The 22,328-nt window shown below is 49.7% G+C and overlaps 1 protein-coding gene across 1 annotated transcript in view; it reads left to right on the forward strand.

Moving 5' to 3' along the window:
* Positions 1 to 220: 220 nt before the first annotated feature.
* The window catches only part of Asap3 (ArfGAP with SH3 domain, ankyrin repeat and PH domain 3), a 40,588-nt gene continuing 18,480 nt past the window's right edge, over positions 221 to 22,328 (forward strand). The window contains exons 1-3 of the mRNA XM_028759694.1: positions 221 to 460; positions 21,935 to 22,007; positions 22,088 to 22,233. Coding sequence (XP_028615527.1) covers positions 332 to 460; positions 21,935 to 22,007; positions 22,088 to 22,233 — 348 coding nt within the window. The 5' untranslated portion in view covers positions 221 to 331. The remainder of the gene's footprint in view (positions 461 to 21,934; positions 22,008 to 22,087; positions 22,234 to 22,328) is intronic.

Below are 22,328 nucleotides of genomic sequence, written 5' to 3' on the forward strand. Positions count from 1 at the left end.
GGGGCGCGGCTGGGGTGTGGCCGGAGCGTGAGGGCTGGGGGCGTGGCCAGGGATTAGGTGAGGCAATGGGTCTTGGCCAGGGAGTTACTGCGAGTAGGGGGTGTGGCCAGGGAGGTAGACAAGCGGGCCAGGGGCGTGGCCGAAGAGAAAGGCCCGCGGCCGGGGGCGTGGCAGAGAAGTTAGGGGCGGGGCGGGGCAGAGAGTGAAGAGGCCTCGACTGGGACGCTGCGGGCAGTGAGACAGGGCCTGCGGGAAGCAGCTATACCAGCACGGTTAAGTGCAGCGTCCCCCGCGCTCTAGGCAGCCCCGGCGTCTCCTCCTCGCGCCCGCCATGCCCGAACAGCTCAGTGTCGCGGAGTTCCTGGCCGTCACCGCGGAGGACCTCAATTCCCCAGCCGGGGCAGCTGCCTTCGCCGCCAAGATGCCCCGGTGCCGCGGGGCGGCGCTGGCACGGGAGGAGGTGAGGGGCCGAGGCGGGAGGGGACCTCACGTCAACTTGGGGCCTGGCTTTGACCTTTGCAGGAATGCTTGGAGCTAGGATGGCTCTTCGCTGCGCTCCAGAAACGCGCCCCTCCTAGATCTGTGGGAACCGAGCTCATCTCAAACATCTGCGTCCCCACGGTGGAGCCGGGGAGAGAAGACCAGATGGACTTTGTGGGGGATCTCGGGGTCACCTCGAAACAGACTCCACATGTCGGGGCACATCTCCCAAATACTTTGGGCGACCTGCCCATTATATGTGTATTTGCTCAGCGGCTTACAGTTCTGTGTTTTCGCTTTTAGAGCCCCACAAATATGCAACCCCTCAGGTCACTCCCTTTCTGAGAAGCAGGCTCAGTCCTGACTTACCTCTCTCCCAGGCTGCAGGAGAGAGGAGGCCCCCTCCTCCTGGCCGCTGGTTCTGAGACTTGGCTCGCCTTGTGGTATGACTGTGAATGGGAAGGCGCCAGGAGCCGGGGTTCACCTTGGCTGTCGCGGGCAAGTTTATAGGCTCCTCTCCCCTCCCCTCTCCTCTTTGTGTTTCCAGTCAAAGTGTCCCAGGCTCTTTCTTTCGCCCTTGTATGCTGCCCCACCCCATTCCCAAGCTCACTGGAGTTCATTCCTCTTCTCTGAACTCGCTGAAGGTTTTCGTCCACTAGGAATATTCTGGAGCAGACAGCCTGTAGTCTGGGGCCAGAGGGGGGGATAATATGAGCCCAGCTCTCTTCTAGAGGATGCCCTGGATTGAAGTGGCATTTTGGACCTCAGTGGTCAGTCTGGTCCCCCTACCCTTCCTCGTAAATTGTACCTACTGTGTGGCAGATACAAAGCTACACAGAAATACTCTGAGCCGAGATCTTAGGAAATCTCCCTTCCTCTTTTCCCCTGCCTGGCTGGCTCTCTGTCTGGACTTTTTCCTCCTTGGTAAGGAAGGCAGAGAATTATACAAAGACTGTCAATTTTGAGTGATGTATAGCTTCAGAGCCACCATGTCTCAGGACCCTTCCGCATCTTTAGGGATTTTTTACCCATTATCCTCTTCTCCAGGTGGTCCATTAGAGCGTTGAATCAGAGCACAGGGGTCCGCTCTGGCTGTAAGTGCCTGTGCATTTGACTGACCTTACCTGGCTGTGTAAACTCAGATTTGCTTCAGGTCAGGCCAGACAAAATCCAGTTTCTTTTCTTCTTTTCTTTCCCTTCAGATTTGTGTGCTTGCAAGCTCTCACTTTTGCAACGGAAAAGCACAAGATCCCCAAGCTCATCTTTCCCTTCAACATTCCAGTGTCTCAAAATTTAAGAGTCTGACTTATGACTTATGACTTAGATTTTGCTGGAGTTTTCTGGTTGGTTTTGTGGTCATGTCTCTCTGTGATTGTGCTGTGATTACATGTAGTTTGATACTGGGATTTTTTTTTTTTTCCTCCCTCCAGTACTGAGTATGACTAACTCAACACCAGGATTGAAACTGCAGTTGCTTCCCAAATCAAGGCTCTTAGTTCTAACCAGTTTCCTGGAAATAACTAGGGACTCTGTCCCAGGACCTGAAGACCTTTCTTTGTAAACCTTACTGGGAAAGACCCTGGACAGGAACTAAGAATGTCCAGGCTGAAGGACCCCAGTAAAAAAGAACACAGCTAGAATTTCTCTCATTTAAGATGGAGAAGCCAGTACAGAGAGAAGGCAAGACACTGCCTGAGCTCCCAGAGGGAGAGAGTGGGGCAGTTGGCATTCCTTCATCATTGTCTTAGCCTCTGGTCCTGCTGCCTTTCTTGCAAACATCACCTTTCAGAACGTCTCCAGACCTCAATTATTTCATCTTGAAACGGAATCTCATGATTCCTCCCTGCTTAAAACCTCACTGAATTGCTAAATGCTGCCCGTTTTTCATTGTGACTTTCTGTGCAACATGAGGAAGTATTACAATAATTCCTGCATCAGACAACCCTGCCTGTCCTGGACCCCTCTATAGCCATCACCCCATTGACTTTCACAGGGAAAGTAAGGCAGCTGCCCCGTGGGGCACAGCAGGCCCGGCTAGCTGCTGTGCTCTGTGCTGTTCTCTGTGCTGTTTCTGTGCTGGGCACCAAGGGCATAATGATCCTGCTTTGAGAAGGCCAGTTGTCCTGAGTATCCAGTGAAAGACACAGTCAGTGCTGTCGGAGGCCAAAGGAACAGGCTAGGGAGAGAGCCAGTGAGGACCAGTGCACCATGGGAACTTCCTGGAGGAAGTTCTGTTTCCAGGTGGAAGACTAAGTGACCTTTAGTGGAGAGCACAAGTGAATGGATTTGGGAGCCGGTTGGAAGAAAGCATGTCAGGAAGCCAGGAGACCATCTTGACCCATGCTCTGTGACAGGCAGTCCTTGTGGACACGTGCATTCTTCCAGTGCTTATCTTCAGAGCTGATAGGTGGGGGAAGGGTCATGGCTGGGGGAATGTTTACCTAAAATCCATATCATGTCATACATTGCATAGCTGAAATTCTGATGGAGTCAAAATTACCGTTTCTTTGTTGTGTGTGTGTGTGTGTGTGTGTGTGTATTTTGAGACATGGTCTAGCCTAAGCGATCCTGAAATTCATGATACCCCCATCTCTCTGACTACTGAAAGCTAGGATTACAGGTGTGTACCACCACAACTGTACCCATAGGATTTCTTTTCTTTCTTTTTTCCTTTCTTTCCTTTTCTTTTTGACACAGGGTCTTGCTACGTAGTTCCAGGCTGGCCCCAAGTTCTGCCTCAGCTTCCTGTTATAATTGTGGATATGTACCACCTCCTCTGGCTAAGGATTTCATTCTCAAGTTTTAATATTTGTAAGATGGAGATATAGTACAGCTTAGCATCTTAGGTCTAGTCTTTTTTTTTTTTTTTTTTGGTTTTTCGAGACAGAGTTTCTCTGTATAGCCCTGGCTGTCCTGGAACTCACTCTGTAGACCAGGCTGGCCTCGAACTCAGAAATCCACCTGCCTCTGCCTCCCAAGTGCTGGGATTAAAGGCGTGCGCCACCACCGCCCGGCAGGTCTAGTCTTAAGTACCGTAAAAATTAGAGCAAAATGGCAGCGTACGCAGTATGAATGTCCTTATGGTTTGCCTCATGGTGTGTCTTTTTGTTTTAGTGTAAAGTATTATGTAGACTGGGCATGGTGGCTCTTGTCTTTAGTCCCAGCACTCCAGAGGGAGGCAGAGGCAGGAGGATCTCTATGAGTTTGAAGCCAGCCTGGTCGTCATAGCGAGTTCCAGGACAGGCAAGGCTACATAATAGAGACCCTGTCTCAAGAAAAAATAAAAATAAAAAAATAAATTAAAAAAAATTCCAGGATCCTGGAGACCAGGAGGATACAAACACTCCTGGCCAGTTTCTGTGGAAAGGAAGCTTGTTTTAGAGAAACAGAGATGCCTCTTGGAACTGGACCCCATGTGGCCCAGGAGTTCCGGCTTGGGAGGAGTCAGGAGCTCGGGAGCCGCCTCATCCACCTTGTCTTACACTCTAATCTGATTGTTGCTTCTGCTCCTTTCTCATTGGTTAGGCCTCAGAGTGCAGCTTCGGTCCCCATGGTTATGTGACCTCACTTGTCCCGTGTCTAAAGGTAACCCAGCCAGTCTCCCATGTCCCACTTCCAAGTTCCTGACAGCCCAGCCCAGCTTCTGGACTGATTACAGAAGCTGGGTCTCCACCCCCGGTTTCATCAACAGAGGTCACAGAGGTATAGACTCAGGCATGGTAAACATGACCATGGATTTAACCCTGGGGGAGGAGATCACTTCTTAGAGAAGGAAGACAGGGTCCAGAGATCAAACCCTCCCCACCCCCATCCCCCACCCCCTGCCGTGAGTGACCACAGAGCCTCTCCATTTCTCGTGGTCTGGCCTGTGGAGAGGCTTGTGAGGCCCTCTGCCAGTGTCTCCCTCTTTAGAACACTTGCATGTTATCCCAGCTGATGCTGAGCCTATTAGAGAGCTAGACAGAGTTTAAAGCCGGAACAGTGTGCTAAGGGGTGCTTAGCATCTTGGAGGGTCCGGACACAAGTTAGGCATTTGGACTTTTTGCTAGACATTGGGGATCAAAAACCTAGTTGCATTGTCCAAGGACTGGATGAGACAGCCTTACCAAGGGTCTCATAATGGCACTGTGGTTCCAAGCAGTAGGTGCTTGGAACACTCACTCATCTCTCAGCAAGAGACAGGCAGTTCCTGCCCTAGGGAGAAGTCAGCCCAAGGAACAGAGGAGCATAGTCAACGGCGATTGCCTATGGTAGCAGGTGGCAGGAAGTTCATCCCCGTGTCCGGGCCTTCCTTAAGGCTGGGCCCTGGGTCATCTCTCTTCCTGCCGCTGCCCCTCTCTCCAGGCTGTCGAGCCCATGGCTTCAGTCACCTCCTGCCTCTCAAGTGACTCACCCAACCCAAACTCCCATGTCCAGCGGTTTGCAGCAGGTTTGCTTAGACCACATGTGACTCTTCACGCTGGGCGCCTGGCTCCATCGCACAAGCTGGGAGACTCACGCACTTGTCCTCACCGAGGGCCATGAGTCTTACCTGCTGTGTATGTGCCATCTGCCCACCTCTCCTTAACTGTTCCCCGGTCCACACCTATCAGCTCTTCAGCTGGCCTGGCTGCTCAGCGTTTTTACCGTATTTCCTACTGGTCCCACAGATAAAATTTATATTTATTACCAGGTAGTGGTGGTACATGCCTCTAATCTCAGCACTCGAGAGGCAGAAGCAGGTGGATTTCTGTGAGTTCAAGGCCAGGCTGGTATACAGAGCAAGTTCTGGGATAGCTGAGTCTACACAGAGAAAACCCTGTCTCAAACAAACAAACAAACAAACAAAAACCCAATTATATACATATTTGTATAACTATTTCATTAACATCTGGTTTCTTTTTTTTTGTTTTTGTTTCTCGAGACAGGGTTTCTCTCTGTAGCCTTGGGTGTCCTGGAACTCACTCTGTAGACCAGGCTGGCCTTGAACTCAGAAATCCACCTGCCTTTGCCTCCCAAGTGCTGGGGTTAAAGGCGTGCGCCACCACTGCCTGGCAACATCTGGTTTCTTGATAGAATAGATTTTTCTCTTCCATGAGACTAGACTCTAAGCTTGATATTGTATTCCCAGGTTTAATTACTGTTTTCAGTGTGGCTAGCAATTAAATTTATGGTGTCATGCATACTAAACATGCCCTCTGCTGCGAGCTATACTCCCAGCCCCTGGTTGTAGCACTACAGTAGGTGCCTAGAAAGGATTGGTTGAGTAACAAATAAAAAAACATAAAAACTAAGCAGAGAGCAGTGGCCTGGGGTTGTCCCAGTAGGAGGGGACAGCTTCAGCAGAGGTCCTCTGGCAGTAAAGAACCTCACACGTAAAGAACCTCAAGTGGACGAGGCGCTGAAGAGAGGCGGAAGGGAGAGAAGCCTAGCGCGGGTAAATGGAAAAGCTTAGCAGATGAGTTAGGAGGAGAGACGGGGCAGGCTGTACAGAGGCTTGTAGGCAATGCTAGTAACTTATGCTCCGCTGTGGTGTGTGTGTGTCTCTGTGTGTCTGTGTGTGTGTGTGTGTCTCTGTTTCTGTATGTGTGTGTCTGTCTGACTCTATGTGTGTCTGTGTGTGTTGTGTGTCTCTGTGTGTCTGTGTGTGTCTGTGTGTCTGTGTGTGCATGTGCACATGTGTGAGATTTTTACTGTTATTGTTCTTGTCATTATTCAATACTATTTTTTTGAGACAGGATCTCACCCTAGTTCTCTTCCAACCAGGAACACACTTAGAACCTGGAGCAAACTAATTCAATAGATTGGCTGTCCAGCCAACCCCAGGGACCCTCCCATCTCTCCCTCTTCAGCCCTGGGAGGAGATGCTCAGGCAGGCACAGGCAGGCCTAGCTTTTCATGTGGGTGCTAGGGAGTCAGGTCTTCATGGCTATGCAGCAAGCACTTTACATACTGAGCCATCTCCTGATGGCTTCTCCATGTGTCTTGTTTTACTGAGACAGGGTCTGATTCTGTAGGTGTGGCTAGCCTCTTAACCAGCTATGTAGAACAGGTTAGCCTCAAAACTTATGCTGCCCCTGGAGTGCTAAGATTACATGGGACCTTATCTCAAAAAAGCAAAATAAGCTGGGCAAGGTGGCACACACCACCAATCTCAGTTTAGGAAGCAGAAGTGGGAGGAGCTCTGAGTTCAAGTCCAGCCTGGTCTACAGAGCAAGTTCTAGGACAGCCAGGGCTACAAACTGGGTATGGTGGCACACACTTTTAACCTCAGCACTTGGGAGGCAGAGGCAGGCAGATTTCTGAGTTCGAGGCCAGCCTGATGTACAGAGCGGGTTCCAGGACTGCCAAAACCAAAATAAATGAATAAGATGGAGAGTGACTTAGGAAGACACCCAACGTCAACTTCTGGCCACACTCAGACTTACACACTCCAGGTCCAATCCGTGGGATGGTAGGTGTATCCTCAGACAGCTTACTGTAAGCCCAGAAACACCCATCTGGGCTGTTCTAAACAGAATAGGAAGTCACTTGATGGGAAACTCAGTAGTTCCCAGAAGCTCTCAGAGCTGGAGAACTGGGGCTGAGCAGCAGGCAGATGCCAGCCAGAGTGACATCACAGGCCAGGTTGGCAGGACACTGCTCCATAATGCCACAGCTTTAGGTGCCACTGTTCCCAGGACACTGTCACTGCCATCGGTTATCAGCACAATGGGTTTTCCATGCTCTGGTCTTCTGGTTCAGACCCACAGTGAGAGTCTCTTATTAACTAAGCCCAGGTGCAGAGGCCTAGAAAAGCAAGAACACCATCTCTCTGGCTTTTATGAGACACGGCCTGCTAAGACTTGTGTCTTGGTGTCAGATGTCCTTGGCACAGGTTTAGCAGTGTATAAGGTGTGTGAGAGTCTATAACCCAGTACTCCAAAAGTCCCCGAATCTGCACATCTTGTTTACGTCCATCCTGTCAGTGGAAACAGAGGAGATCACTTCTGGGGAGGGATTCAGGGGCCCCAGCCCGTGCTCCAGGGAACTGAAGTCTGGAGAGACAGCAGAAGAAACTAATGGAAGAGACTGGAAAGGCGCTCCCAGGGAAGAAGCGAGGGATGTGCGGACTGCAGGACCTCAGAGCTGCGAGGATGGAGGAGGGAGGGGTGGCCAGCTGCCAGGGTGCCTCTGTAGCAAAATAAGCAGACAGCAACACCATCGATGGCTTCGGCGCTATGTAGGCCTATGGTGAGTGTGGGAACCGGGTGTCATTATCTCCCGTGTGCTGGAGAGAAGAGATGGGGACAGATTATAGGAGATTGATGCGAATTATTGAAGAGAGGTGAATGTGATCCCAGCCCTTCCTCTCTCAGCTGCCTCTGTCTGGAGTGAGGGTCAGCCTCGGCCTGGTGTCAAAGTCTAGCCTCCAGCACATGCCTCAGCCTTGAGCGCTAACTTTTGGCGGATGTCCAGCTCTGTCTGGTCCGAGGAGTAGCAAGGTAGATCTGGGAATAGAAACTGAAACTTTGAAAGGAAGAAACAGCCTCAAAGGCAGTTTGATCATCCAGCTGTGTTATCTTTTTACTCCTAGCGTGTGTGTGAGGTGTCCGAGGGTGGATATGTTGTTCTATGTCTGTGAACATGTGTGCTGCTAAATGTCTACATGTGTGGAGGTGGCCAGAGGTTGACCTCTGACGTCCGTGTGTGATCGCTCCTGACCGTTGTGTTTTGACACAGGGTCTCATTGCGGCCTCGCCAGTGACCACTGTATCCGTTTGCCTGGCTGGGTTCAGTAGCAGCGGTCAGTAAATGAGGTCCCACTGACCTGGCTTTGAGTTCCTACTGGCTGTGTGACCCCAGACAAAGGGATATCCCTGTTTCTGCCTCACAGCGCTACTTGCAGAAGTGCTGTGAGCCTGGCTGTTTATGAGTGCCAGAGATCTGAATCCAGGTCCCTATGCTTTTGCAGCAAGTACCTTACTGACTGAGTTATCTCCCTAGCTCTTGATGGGGGTCTGCCATAGCTCAGGCTGGCCTTGAACTTCCTTTGTATCGGAGAATGACTTTGATTCTTGATCTTCCCGACTTTCAACTTCCTGGTGCTGGGATTGCAAGCACGTTCCACACAGTATATGCAGTATTAGGGATTGAACCCAGGGTTTCATGCATGCTAGACAAACACTCTACCAACTGAGCTACAGCCTCCCAGACAGTTAGTTCTTAGGCATATTAGTCCCTTTACAGGGAAACCTGGTGTTTTCTGGGAAAGCACACAGGGTTCCTCTGGCTACAGGGCAGGCCCCAGGAGTGTCATGCTTTCCAGTCACCAGGAGCACTTTGAAGGACTGAGCTGGCTGATCAGGTGGAAGTTGCTGAAGGTTCCTCTATGCTGGTTCTAGACCTTACTTACCCAAAGAACCTCAGATACCTTGGGCCTTGACCCTGTGGAATCAGAGTCAGAGTCTCCCAGAGGAAAGGCCTGAACAGGAGCCGCTTGGAAATTCTCCAAGTGACTGGGCAGTCAGTGTGAAAACAGATCAGTGAGCTTTGAATGCCCACTAGAAGTTAGTGACCCATTAAACCATGTTTACAGAACATCGTGTGTACAAAGGTCACAGAGGTGATCAGACAAGGTCCCCATCTGCTAGAAGAAGGACTCTGTCTGTGAAAGCATGACCAACCTGTGATGTCCACAGTATCCATTTGCCTGGCTGAGTTCAGTAGTAGCGGTCAGTGTGTGTGATCCAACGGACTTAGCTTTGAGTTCGCACTGGCTGTGTGACGCCAGACAAAGAGCTTAACCTTTCAGACTCCATTTCCCCATGTGTAAGTCAGAGAGGACAACTCTTAGGGGTTTGTTTGAGAGGGTTACATGTAACATGCACGTAACAAGACACTTTAAATAATGTGTGTGCATGCATATGTGCGTGCTAGTGCTTGTGTGCCTGTGTGTGCAAGAGTATGTGCATGTGCGTGTGCGTGTGTCTGTGCAGGGTAAAGGGGTCAGAATCACATCAAGACAACAACTGCAGCAGAGAGGAGGCAGCTGTTCAGAGCGAACAATCAAGAATGATCCAATCTGACCTGCTGCCAGCTCAGGGAGGACTGTGCTCTGGAAGACAGAGAGTGAGGTGCAGAACCTGTTTGTTTATTATCATCTTTTCTTTAGAATTTTAAAGGCAGGCTCTTCATTTGTGGTCCAAACTGGCTTTAGACTTGCAGGGATCCCCTTGCTTCAGCCTCTCGGATACTAGGATTCTAGGTCTGCAAAGCCAGGCCTGGCTTGGAGCCTGGTTTTGAAGGAGGCAGGATCTTTCCTCTGCTCTGCCCTCTGCTCTCCCATCCACCTGTTTCTGAATCAAACATTTGTTAATAACCTCTCCAGAGGCCCCGTGCTGGCTGCACATTACAGCCTCCTGCGGTGCAGTAGGTAGACTTACTTAAAGTGGTGATAAAATGTACATTATGTCACATTCACCATTTTAAACCTTTTCTTCTCCCTCTGTCAGTCTCTTCCTTCTCTTCCTTTCCCTCCCTCTTCCTTTCTTTCTTTTTCTCTCTTTCCTCCTGAGACGTGATCTCAGGGTCTCACACATTCTTTGTACACGTGCTTTACCAGTGAACTACATTTCCACTTTAAAAATTACGCATATAACCAGGCAGTGGTGGCACACACTTTTGATCCCAGCACTCAGGAGGCAGAGGCAGGCGAATCTCTGAAAGTTTAAGGCCAGACTGGGCTACAGAGTGAGTTCCAGGACAGCCAGGACCCTGTCTCAAAAAAATTTATTTAGGGGCTAGAGATATGCCTTATGGTTACTCATGGTTAAGAGAATGTTCTGTTCTTCCTGGGGACCTGAGTTTGGTTCCCAGCACCTACATCATGGATCTCTTATCTGCCGATGTCTGCACTCATACACACACTCACACTCAGATACACACATACACATGATTTTAAAAACATTCATTCATTCATTCACTATTATGTATGTACTAGAGTTGAATAAGGACTTCACTTTCTGGGCAAACGCTACCCTTAGGCTGTATTCCCGTTTAAAGCATATGAAAACATAAATATGTCTTTATTACATCTTCCGTGTTGTACAATAACCACCACTATTTAATTCTCAAACACATGGCCCCAGTAAGGAGCCCCATACTGCGTAGTGGGAACCTCCTGCCCCGGCTACTTTGTGTTTTTGGATTTGCCCATTCTGGAAATTTTTCGTAGCTGGACCCCTATAATACATGGTTTTCTGTCTCAGCTTCTTATAGCTAGCACTGCGTTTTTAAAGTCTGTCCCCTTCATCTGGCTTAGCAGACAGAGCAGGCACTGTGGAAGTTATTTTCCACAGACTCTCTTGTGTGATCCCCACGTGAGGAACCTTCCAGGGCTCGAGGGGTAAAGTAGCCTGGCAAGCGGGATTGCCAGGTAACATACAGGATGTCCTGGCAACATCTGGGCAGTACTTCACCTCCCAAGTTGTTCAGCAATTGTCTGAAATGTAAATACGGCTGAGTGTTGTGTATTTATTTTTGCTAAATCTGGCTCCTCTACCAGCAGGAAGTGGCAGAGCCGGCCTTTGCACCTGGGAAGCTGGCCCAGAGTGGATCCTGCTCCCTCTGCTTGGTGATTCCTGGCTCCTCCCGCTGTCCCCAGGGTCTCTGGGGTTGTAGGTCTCATCATTCTTGATTGATTGATTTGTGGTTTGGTTTTTAGCACTCTAGGTCGTGTTTTCCTGGGCAGTCTGGGGATACTGTAAAGGCAGCTACTGGACACTGGATGGTAATCGTTATTAGGAAGCTCATTCTGCGTACAGCACACACAGCAGGGTAGTTGCTTAAATGCTGAAGAGGTCTGATATTCTGAGATAGATGCTGTTATTACCCAACTTGACACCAGGGGAAATGGAGGCTTAGAGAGGTTAAGTCTCTTGCCTCACATCACACAGCTAAGAATACTGGACATCATACTATGACAATCGGTGTCCTTAACTCCTGCTGCCTTTTTCCTGTTCCTGCGGGGCCTTGATAACATTCATTCATTCATTCATTCATTCATTCATTCATTTGATCTCTTATTCCTACTATAGGTATTAATATACATTTCTGTGGTGGGTGATATCCATACAAAAGTAATGATGGGGGTAGAAAGATGGCTCAATGGGTAGGAGCTTGCTGTAAACGTATGAGGACCCGAGTTCAAATCCCAGCACACATTTAAGAAGCTGAGTTTGGTTATGCTAGTGCCTGTAAACACAGCACTATAGGAGTATTGTCAAGACTTACTAGCTGCCAGCCTAGCTCCATGTTCAGTGAGAGATCCTGTCTTAAGGGCAGAGAGACGCTGCAGGGCATCCAGCACTTCCCTGCCTTCCACTACTGCACGCACAAAGGAAGTACTCCCTCCCTCTGTCTTCAGTCTCACTTCCAAGATCATGTGTGTGTGGCACACAGGGCAGTAAGGGCTCTGATAAAGACCTATAGGTTGGCACTGGATAGCAAAAGGCAAGGCAAGGCAATTCAGCAGTGGTGGGAGTTGGGGGTGACCCTCGTGCTGAGTCAGGATAGATGAGTGTTTCCAGAAGGAAGGAGAAAGAGTCCCTCCAGGCACAGGGAGCAGCTGAGGTGACTGGAATTAGCTTGCCATGGTCAGGAAATTGCTAAGAGCTTCATAGCTGGTGCCAGAGGGGCTCATGATGGAGAACAGGGGTTGAGTGTTGTCCTGGTTACCAGTGGAGGCCAGAGGGCTCCAGGCTCCAGATCTCCTACTTTTCTGTCCAGCAGGCCAGGCTGTCTCCCTCGGCTGGGTGGAATCCAGGGCTGGCAGCCAGGGGTCAGGCTGGGAATCTTCGGGAATCTTCAGCCGTCGGTCCAGCAAAGTTCTTGTTCTCTTAGTTCATCATTGCCGAGAAGTCTCCTGAGGAAAATCCCAGCCAGGAAACTTGGGGTTTGCTGAGGCCTCCATGTGGGGAGGGCGTGGTTCCTTTCCTGCATCCCCTCTTCCTTTCGGCTTCCAACTACCCCTCAAGGGGTAGTGGAGGGACTGAGCTGGCCAGGCTGGCCTGCTGCCCAGGATAGGAACCATCCACTGAGGCCCCACCTGGGTCACACGGCAGGCTGAGGCTCCAGCCTCACAGGAAGGAAAGCAGCCAGAGCCCTGAAATAATAAATGGCAGAGCCAGCAGGAGCCTTCCTTGTCACCGCCCAGCTTCTTCATTCCAGAAGAGGGACTCTGAAGTGGGAGGCCCAGGGATGGGGGAGACTGGGCAAAGTCACTCCACCGGCCAGTCCTGGCCCCCATGGGGCTGTGCAAAGGCAGGGGGTTGAACCCTCCTTTCCTCCAGCACCTTCTAACTGCTCAGCAGGACAGAGAGGCCTAAGGCACAGGGACATTGGGTGAAGTCACCCAGTGGACTTGTGTTCCCGCAGCTGGCTAGGCTGGAGCAGCCTTGCAGGGCATCATGAAGTCAACTCTGAGTCTCAAGCATCCCTGAATGGGCTTAAGATCTCAAGTCTCTCAGAGAGAGAGAGCGAAAACTGAGGCATAGAAGGAGAAGGAGCTTTATCAGGGTACACAGAGGGAACAGGCCTAAGACTCAGTACCACACCGCCTCCAGCCTCTAGTCCAGTACACGTGATCATGCAGCTGTGAACATACGTGCTGGAAATCGGTTCTTCCGTGGTCCTGTGTTGCCACCAAGGAGCTGGCACTCTTTAGAAAAGGTGACTGGGAAATCTGGTGTGGGGGTGTAGTGACACATGTTTATAATCCCAGACATGAAAGGCTGAGGCAGGAGGATTGCTATGAGTGAGAAGCCATTCTGGGTTATAGAGTAAGACTCTGTCTCAAATGAGAAAGAGAGAAGAAGGAAGGAGAGAAGTGGGAGGGGGAGGGTAGAGGAGAAGGGTAGGAAAAAGTCCCAGAAGGGTCTTCTCTGAGTGTTTGTGAAGCTCTGGGTTCATTCTGGAGTAAAAGCAGCAGAATCAGAAGTTCAAGGTCATCCTCCCCCAAAGGAAGCAAGGAGCAGGGAAAGGAAAGGAAGGATGAAGGGAATTCCTCCTGCTTGCGTTTGCCTCATGGATTCCTGAGACTGTGTGTGTGTGTGTGTGTGTGTGTGTGTGTGTGTGTGTGTGTGTAAGCGCGCGCGCTTCCTCCAAGACCTTGAGCCCACTGCTCAGCCTCCCTAGCCTCCCTCCCTCCTCCCTCTGACATGGAGAGGCTAATGATTACCTTACAGCAAATGGATGATGGGGAAAGCAAGGTACCACAGAAAGTGGCTGCCCCAAACCTAGCATAGCAACCTTAAGTGGGGCAGTAGGTGACTTCACAGAGGTGCAGGTTCCTGAGCCGGCTTGAGTCTGCGTCCTTCCTGCTGGGTAATCTGCTCCCCAGAGCTGGCTGTACTCCTATCTCTCTGTCCTGCCCCAGGGACAAATATGGACCCCCTGTCTCCCACCTGGGCATTGGCTGCAGCTGCCCTCAGAAGACAAACTCTTTGTTCCAAACCTTGTCAACGCACTGCCCTTGTTCAGACCGTCTAGGACAGTCAGGGGTTCTCTATCTTCCTAATGCCAAGACCATTTAATACAGATCCTTGTATTGTGGTGACACCCCAACCCCCAAACGATTTTGCTGCTACTTCGTAATGGTGATTTTACTACTGTTATGGATTGTAATGTGAATGTCTGATGGGGACCCCTGTGAAAGTGTCATTTGTCACGACCCACAGATTGAGAACCACTGTTTTAGGAACTCCAGGATTTGTAGGGTAAAACCCAGGGATTGGTTCAAGCTTGTCCCCTGGAATCTGTCTGTCTGTCTGTCTGTCTGTCTGTCTGAGGGATTAGACTCTCGACCTTTGGACACATACCATAACCTGTGACTGGCTGTAGTCTCCATCTGTAAAGCCTGCTTGTGGTGAAAGGGCTCCATCGATGCAGGGTGAGCCTGCCCCTGCCCCTGGGAATAAACCCTCGTGTGCAGTGACGGGCAAGCGTGTCCACTCGCTGCCCTTCGGTGCACCAGCCAGTCTTCAGGGTGTAGCAGAGGCTTAGCTCTGAGGCCTGACTGCTCACACTTCCTCCCTGGTCCCGTGAATGCACAGTGCTGGGGACCCCAGACTGTTGCTCAGATGCACCTGGTGGGGGTGCTGACCATCCATACAGGCGCCTTCTCTTGCTTTGCTGGACCTGTGGCTACTCTTTTTGGGGTCCGAAGACGCATCACTTCCCCTGGGTGAGTCCAGAGCTGCTCTGTGTTCTGGCTCTGGCTTTTCCAAGCCTCCTCAGCCCTTAGCAGGTGGCTTCTCACTACTGTTCTGTGTTTACCTAAGCTGTGAGCACCCGAGACAGGGACAGTGTGACATCCTCCATCCCCAGCATGCTTTACCCAGGGCCCAGAGGATAGCAGGGACTTATTGTGACTGAGGTACCTCAGAGTCAGTTTTCCAGAGACCCTCCATCAACCGTCAACCCTTAGTAGTGGAGCTAAGCTGCAGTTGCCCCAGAAGTATGAGGCTGGCCAAGTTTCCAGGCCCACGGTGATGGTTTGTATTCGCTCTGCTTACGGAGTGGCACCATTAGGAAGTGTGGCTTTGTTGGAGTAGGTGTGTCACTGTGGGTGTGAGCTTTAAGATCCCCATCCTAGCCAGGCGTGGTGGCGCACACCTTTAATCCCAGGACTTGGGAGGCAGAGGCAGGCGGATTTCTGAGAGTTTGAGGCCAGCCTGGTCTACAGAGTGAGTTCCAGTACAGCCGGGGCTATACAGAGAAACCTTGTCTCGAATAACAAAAAAAAAAAAAAAAAAAAAAAAAAAAATTCTCATCCTAGCTGCATGGAAGTCAACTGCCATGCTCCCACCTTGATGATACTGGACTGAATCTCTGAACCCGTAAGCCAGCCCCAATTAAGTGTTGTCCTTATAAGACTTGCATTGGTCATGGTGTCTGTCCACAGCTGTAAAACCCTACCTAAGACACCCGCCCTTCCCCTCTCTGTGTTAGCCACCCAGGCAGTGTCCTGACAGCTTCTAAGCATCTCTTGGATCTCATGGACGAGAAGTAAAATCATTGCTAGACGCGGACAGAGCAGCTCACATGCGCAGAAGCCACAGGCGCAGCTTTGTGCAGTTCCAGCTTCAGTGGGTAGGGCGTGGCTGCAGCTGCCCTTCTCATTGCGTGGTGGGAGCTGGCAGGCCAGGGACTAACTAGGGACTTGCTGAGAGTCGCCATGCCTGAGAACGGTTGGGCTGGGGAAGAAGCAATCTCTTCTCTACCATGCACTCCCTGACTGACCGGCCACCTCTACCAGGTGCTGCCTGTCCTTGTCTCCCCTGGGACCCTCCCACCAGGCTTGGGCCCCAGAGCCTCCCCGTCTCTCTTACTGAAAGCTGAAAGGGGCCAGCTCATTGGACAACACTGAAGTCGCTGAGCGAGTTTCAGGCTGCTGGAGCAGCCCCCAGCCTGGCTCCCAGTAAGAGCCCCTTTGTCTTCTTTACTTTATTTGCTTTGTAGAAATTTTTGAGCCTACTCTTAGCTTACTCACCCGGTTTCAACAAGTGTCTTATTCTTTCTCCCCCCCGCCCCAGCCCCCAACTTTTCCTTTTTATGAGACATTTAAAACATTGACAGAGCCGTGCAGTGGTGGTGCATGCCTTTCATCCCAACACTTGGGAGGCAGAGGCAGGTGGATTTCTGAGTTTGAGGCCAGCCTGGTCTACAGAGTGAGTTCCAGGACAGCCGGGGGTATACAGAGAAACCCTGTCTCGAAAAAACAAAAAACAAACAAAACAAAACAACAACAACAAAAAACCCACCAACATTGACAGAAACGTCACGTTGGCAGACTCTGTCCACTCCTTGCTATTCCTTTCCAGCCCGTATCTGTCCTCCCCACCCCCTGCGCGCATAATTTAAGACAGGGTCTCACTATGTAGCCCTGGCTAGCCTAGAACTCAGTAGACCAGGCTGGTCTTGAACTCACAGAGATCCACCAGCTTCTGCCTTCTAAGAGCTGGGATTAAAGGCGTGCACCTCTATACCTAGCTTCCATTAAGATCTTTAAGATCTTTTTTAACATAACGTGCTTTTGAGGTCCCCCACCCACCCCTCACTCTCAGCTTTTTACATGGGTTCTGGGGATCCGAACTCAGACCTTCATGTTTGTGAGGTGAGCGCTCTACTGACTGACCTGTTGCTCAGCCCCCAGCTGTTCTCTGAGACAAGCTTTCACTATTTGGCCCAAACTGGCCTCAGACTCATCTTGAACTGGATCTTGCCACCCGCCCATCTCAGTTCCCCAAGTACAGAGTTTACAGTGTGTGCCATCATACCCAACAATAGTTAATTTTAAAAAATCAGGGCTCAGGGGCTAGAGAGGTGGTTAAGAGTACCAACTGCTCTTCTAGAGGACCCAGGGCCAATTCCAGCACCAGCATGGCAGCTCAAAACTGTTTATAACTCCAGTTCCGAAGGATCTGTCCCCCTCTCTGGTCCCCTTGGGCACCGCGTCCAAGTCATACATGGAACATAGGCAAAACACTCATATACACAATATAAAAATAAATAAAAAATGTAAAATATCAGGGCTCAAATAAAACTTCTGTAATGTCATTTGTTGATACATGTCTTAAAGACTGTTAAGATTTCCCCTGCAAGGATCAGGATGTAGTTCCAGGGTAAAGCACTTCCATGGCATGCTCGTGGTTTGCTCTCCAGCACTGCAAAGAAAGAAAAAATTTAAAATTTCCCACCTTCTCAAGTCTGTATGGTGGTGATGCTCCCAGTACCCAGGAGGCAGAGGCAAGCAGATCTCTGAGTTTGAGACCAACCTGGTCTACAGAGAAAGTTCAGGACAGTTTGAGAAACCGAGAAACTGTCTCAAAAAACAAAACAAAACACCCTTCTCTAATCCTCTCCCTCTTTCTCTCTCTCTCTCTTCATTGAAACTTTGTAGTTTCTATATTATTTGCTAAATGTGTTCCGTGTAATTGGTTAGGGCATTCAAATAACCTGCTTTAATGACCACGTTTCATATCTAGAACATGTAATTTAATCTTTCCCGTGAACACCAGTCAGAGATCAAAGGAGCCAGGATTCACCAGCTCACAGAACGCATTCTGAGGAGTGGCAAAGCCTCCACGACTCCTCACAGCAGTTGTTGCTGTTGTCTGGTTAGCAGTCTAGGAAAGGCTGGCAGGGAGGAGCCCAGGAAAGCTTTGAAGGGGAGAAGGGATTGTTGAACATCAGAGCCGCACAGTCTTAGAGGGTGACCAGATGCATTCATGAGACCCTTTATTTCTTCTTTCTAGGTCTTTCCTGGTAGAAAGTGAGAAGATTTTAAGTTGATAAGGGTAACTCCAGAGGTGTAGATCACAGGTCGTGGACCTCCAGGTTTAGGTTACAAGGAATGAACCAGGGAGCTAGGATCTAAGCTATGTGGCCTTATGAGACTTAGGTTTAGGTTACAAGGAATGAACCAAGGAGCTAGGATCTGAGCTATGTGGCCTTACGAGACTTTGTGAGTCTCCAGGACTTGTCTTCCAGATGAAAATCAGCAAATACCGAGCCTATCTGCACAGCCTCATTTGAATCAGAATGCTGGGCTGCCTACACTGGTGTGTTATACTTTCTTAGGAATAGTAAGCCGGGCGGGCATGGTGGACCACGCCTGTATCCCTGGGCTCCAGAGGCAGGGGCAGGTGGATCTGTGCCTTCAAGGACAGCCTGGTCAATGGAGTGAGTTCAGGGCTATGCAGAGAAACCTTCTCTTGGGGAATAAATAAATAAATAAATAAATAAAAATAAGTGAGTGACTATTTAAAAAATTAAAAATGAATCTTAAAGTTCCATTTGGCTTTTGCTTTGTTTTGTTGTTTTGAGACAGAGCATCTCTTGTAGCCCTGGCTGGCCGTGTAGAGCAGGATGTTCTCAAATTCAGAGAGATCCACTTGCCCCTGCCACCTGCTGGGATTACAGGTGTGCACCACTCATGGCTGGTTTGTTTTATTTTCTTCTTTTTAATTTTACACTTATTTATTTCGTGGGCGCACACTTACACATGCCATAGGATACACACGGAGGTCAGACAACAACTTGACAGAATCTGTTCTCTCCTTCCACCATGCAGGTGTCTGGCTTTGAACTCAGCTCCTTGTCTTGGTAGCAAACCCGTTTACACACTGAGCCATCATCACCCTGTCTGGGTTCTGGTTCAGATCTTCCCTTAGTCTATTAGGGGAGGCTCAGGGAATGCCTCTGGACTTTCATTTTTCAGTCTGAGTGTTATAGGTAATGGGTTCAGTCTAATATTCTGTGGCTTGGTTTCTCCAGAGGCACCCTCATGGTCCAGGGCAAAGCAGTAAGTGGCCTGCCCACCTCCTGCTTCAGCTGTAGGCTACAGCAGGAGTTTACAGGTGGAGGGTACCTGAGAGCTCTCTCAGTAGAATGACAAACCCAGAGCCAGTAGGGAAAACTGCTGTTTCTGATTGGTGATAGCCATAATGGTCACTGGAGATTCAAAAATGGTGTCTGGGCCTGGTATTATAATGGTCCAAAGAAGTGAAATTTAATCTACAGCTCCCAGGGCTTTCTGTCCCTTTGCTCGGTTGCCATGGTAACCACAGCTGGCACTGCGAGCCACAGGGATGAAGAATGGGTACTATTGATGCATCCTGACCCAAGAAGAGGTGCAGGCAGAAGACCTTTCTAGGCAGGGCATCTGGGCCTGGCTTGGTGCTGCCATCTGTGGTCTTTTACACAGGCAGAAAGCACAGACCAGGAGCCAGAGTGGTGAAGTGTGTATGCGTGTGCGTGTGCGTGTGCGTGTGCGTGTGAGTGTGCGTGTGAGTGTGTGTGTGGTGGGGGAGGAGCACAAAGGACAATGCCAGTAGTTGGAATTCAGCCCTTTTCTTGGGCTGGACGGGCAGGGCTGCCTGTAGGACTCCACTGGGCTTCCAAGTTCAAACATCTCTTTTGTGCTGGGGGTTTCATGCATCTTCCTCCAGTTCCTGTGTAGGTTTTTGTGTAGAGGCACTGGCTCTTAGTGTTAAGAGAAATCTAGGTGGCCACCAGTCCTTAAATTTCATGTATTTATTTATCTGTCTGTTTGTTTCAGTGTATCTTCGAGTATGTGTGTGCATCTTTTAGAGTGTACACATCAAAGCGCAAGTGTAGAGGTCAGAGGTCAGCTCCAGGGACTCAGTTTTCCCTTGCCACCTTGCAGAATCCAGGGATCTAACTCAGTTCATCAGACCTGTACACAAGCCTTTTTACCTGCTAGGCCATTTTGCCAGCCTTTGCCTGTCTGCCCTGATCTAGAATCCAGGGCCTCAGTCTCTGTAGCACTGAAGTCCCTATGTACAGTTGTAGAGAGCTCTTGCCCTTGGGAAGAAATTCTTCCTCACTTGGGAACATCCTGTTTGGAGTAAAATCTGTGTCTCCCTGACTTCCACCTCCCTGTTCTGGAATCTTCTCCAGGGTCATCCAGACCACTTCTATTCTCTTTTCTGCAGAACAGGCTCGAGGGCGTTAGGAATTGAGGATCGAGGACTGCTACCCACTTTGGTTTCTTTAGAGAGGTTCCCTCTTTCCTTCCTGCTTCCTCGCCTACTTTCTAGGAGACAGTGAGAGAATCTATGCAGATGTTGGAGTTGGGGTTGAAGTGGAGATGATTTGAGGCCACAAATCAAAGCTGCGTTCTTGACTCTGTGGATCTGCTTAATGTGGGCAGACTATAGACCCTGGATTTAGCCCATCCTGGGTTGAGTTCTGACTCAGCCTCTGTTTGTGAATGAATAATCTAGACATTTTCCTTCCACTTCATCTGTAAAGTGGTCATGTGATGCCCTCCTACCTGTGTGTGTGGCTGGGGGCATGAAGTCCGCTGGGCACAGAGCACGCACTGTGACAGATGCTGGAGCCTAGAACCTCAGCTCCTGATTTGTCACTGTTGTTACAGGGTCCTAGAAACTCCTCTGCCTTTCCCCAAACGCCTTCCCTCCCCAGGCTGCTCTCAGAAATCCCCCCTTAATACTTTTCTTTTTTTACTTTTTTAATTGATTTTTCTCTTTTTTTTTTATTTTTTTTTTTATTTTTTGAGACAGGGTTTCTCTGTGTAGCTCTGGCTGTCCTGGAACTCACTTTGTAGACTGGGCTGGCCTCGATTTCAGAAATCTGCCTGCCTCTGTCTCCCAAGTGCTGGGATTAAAGGTGTGTGTCACTCTGCCTGGCCCAAGATTTTGTTTTATTTTTATTTATGAATATGTGGATGTGTATGCATTGGCCACATTGTGTGGGCACCTGTGTAGCCAGAGGAGAGCATTAGGTCCTGTGGAGCTGGACTGACAGCTGACTGTGAGCCTTCTAGTGTGGATGCCGAGAGTTGAACTTGGGTCCTGTGTAAGAGCATCGTGTGCTCTTAAGTACCGAGCCATCTCTCCAGGCCCCAGAGAGGACTAATTTGGTGCATGCTGAGGAATAATAGGAGAACATTCAGCCTTTGTTTCCTATAATCAAACCATTGTGTTTCTGAAAGAGCAGAAAACTTTGTGTGTACAGTAAGCATCCCTGCAATTCCTGAGATGCAAGTCTTAAGTGTGCACCAGGGTGTTTCAGGCTGCGTTTGTTGATACTGTATGGTGAAATGACACCATGTAAGGTGCTCATGTTGTGTGTTCAGAACCAAGGCTGCAATGACCTAGCTTCATAGAGTGTGGGTGAACGATGCTAGAAATACCTCAGATTTGGGGGCTGGAGAGATGGCTCAGTAGTTAAGAGCACTGACTGCTCTTCCAGAGATCCTGGTGGCTCACAACCATCTGTAATGGGATCTGATGCCCTCTTCTGGTGTGTCTGAAGACAGCGACAGTGTACTCACATATATAAAATAAATGCATAAATCTTAGGAAAGAAATACCTCAGATTCATGATGTGCTTGATTTTGAGTTAATTTTGGGTCATCACATCTTCAGAAACATTTTATAATTGCTAAATCACTTGCCACTCACACATTCAGTTCTGTGAGCCATCAGTTAAGAAGCCTTGGTTAGGTTGAGCTGAAGTTCCAACTCTAGCGTGGTGACCCCCCTGTGTCATACATCTCTGAATCTCGAGGTTTATGTAGCTCTGGCTGGCACTGGGTTGGTAGAAAGTCTGTGGTCTTTCTGGAGTAGCTTCGTTATTTTGTGGCTTCTGTGTGGTCAGGCAGAAGATGGTGGTCAGCTTATATTTGGCAGGGAGAATCCAGCAAGCTCAGAAGACAGCAAAACTCTGTGTGCGCTCTCTCTCTCTCTCTCTCTCTCTCTCCCTCTCTCTCTCTCTCTCTCTCTCTCATTCTCTCTCTCTCTCTCTCTCCCTCTCTCTCTCTCTCTCTCTCTCTCTCTGTGTGTGTGTGTGTGTGTGTGTGTGTGTGTGTGTGTGTGTAGGGTCAAATCCTGAAGTCAAGGCCTTCTTGCATAGCCCCTCTGAACCTTGGACACTTTGCCCCTAGGTCCTGGAAGGAGACCAGGCTATCTTACAGAGAATCAAGAAGGCTGTTCGAGCTATCCACAGCTCTGGCCTTGGTGAGTGAGCCTGCCTGGGGTCCGGGGCCTGGGGCCCAGCCAGGCCTGCAGCAAACGCTGAGAGCCTTTCCTGTCTGCAGGCCATGTGGAGACTGAGGAACATTACCGAGAGGCCGTGGAGGCCTTGGGGAATAGTCACCTATCCCAGAACAGCCATGAGCTGTCCACTGGCTTCCTGAACTTGGCCGTATTCACCCGCGAGGTGGCTGCTCTCTTCAAGAACCTGGTGAGGCTCCCTCCAGATTCATAGCAAATCCAAGCTCTTGGTTATCTTTTAGGATATATTTATTTTTATTCCATGTATGTGTTTGTATGCACGGA

Source organism: Grammomys surdaster, unplaced genomic scaffold, assembly GCF_004785775.1.
Source record: "Grammomys surdaster isolate TR1022 unplaced genomic scaffold, NIH_TR_1.0 126313, whole genome shotgun sequence".
Taxonomy (NCBI): domain Eukaryota; kingdom Metazoa; phylum Chordata; class Mammalia; order Rodentia; family Muridae; genus Grammomys; species Grammomys surdaster.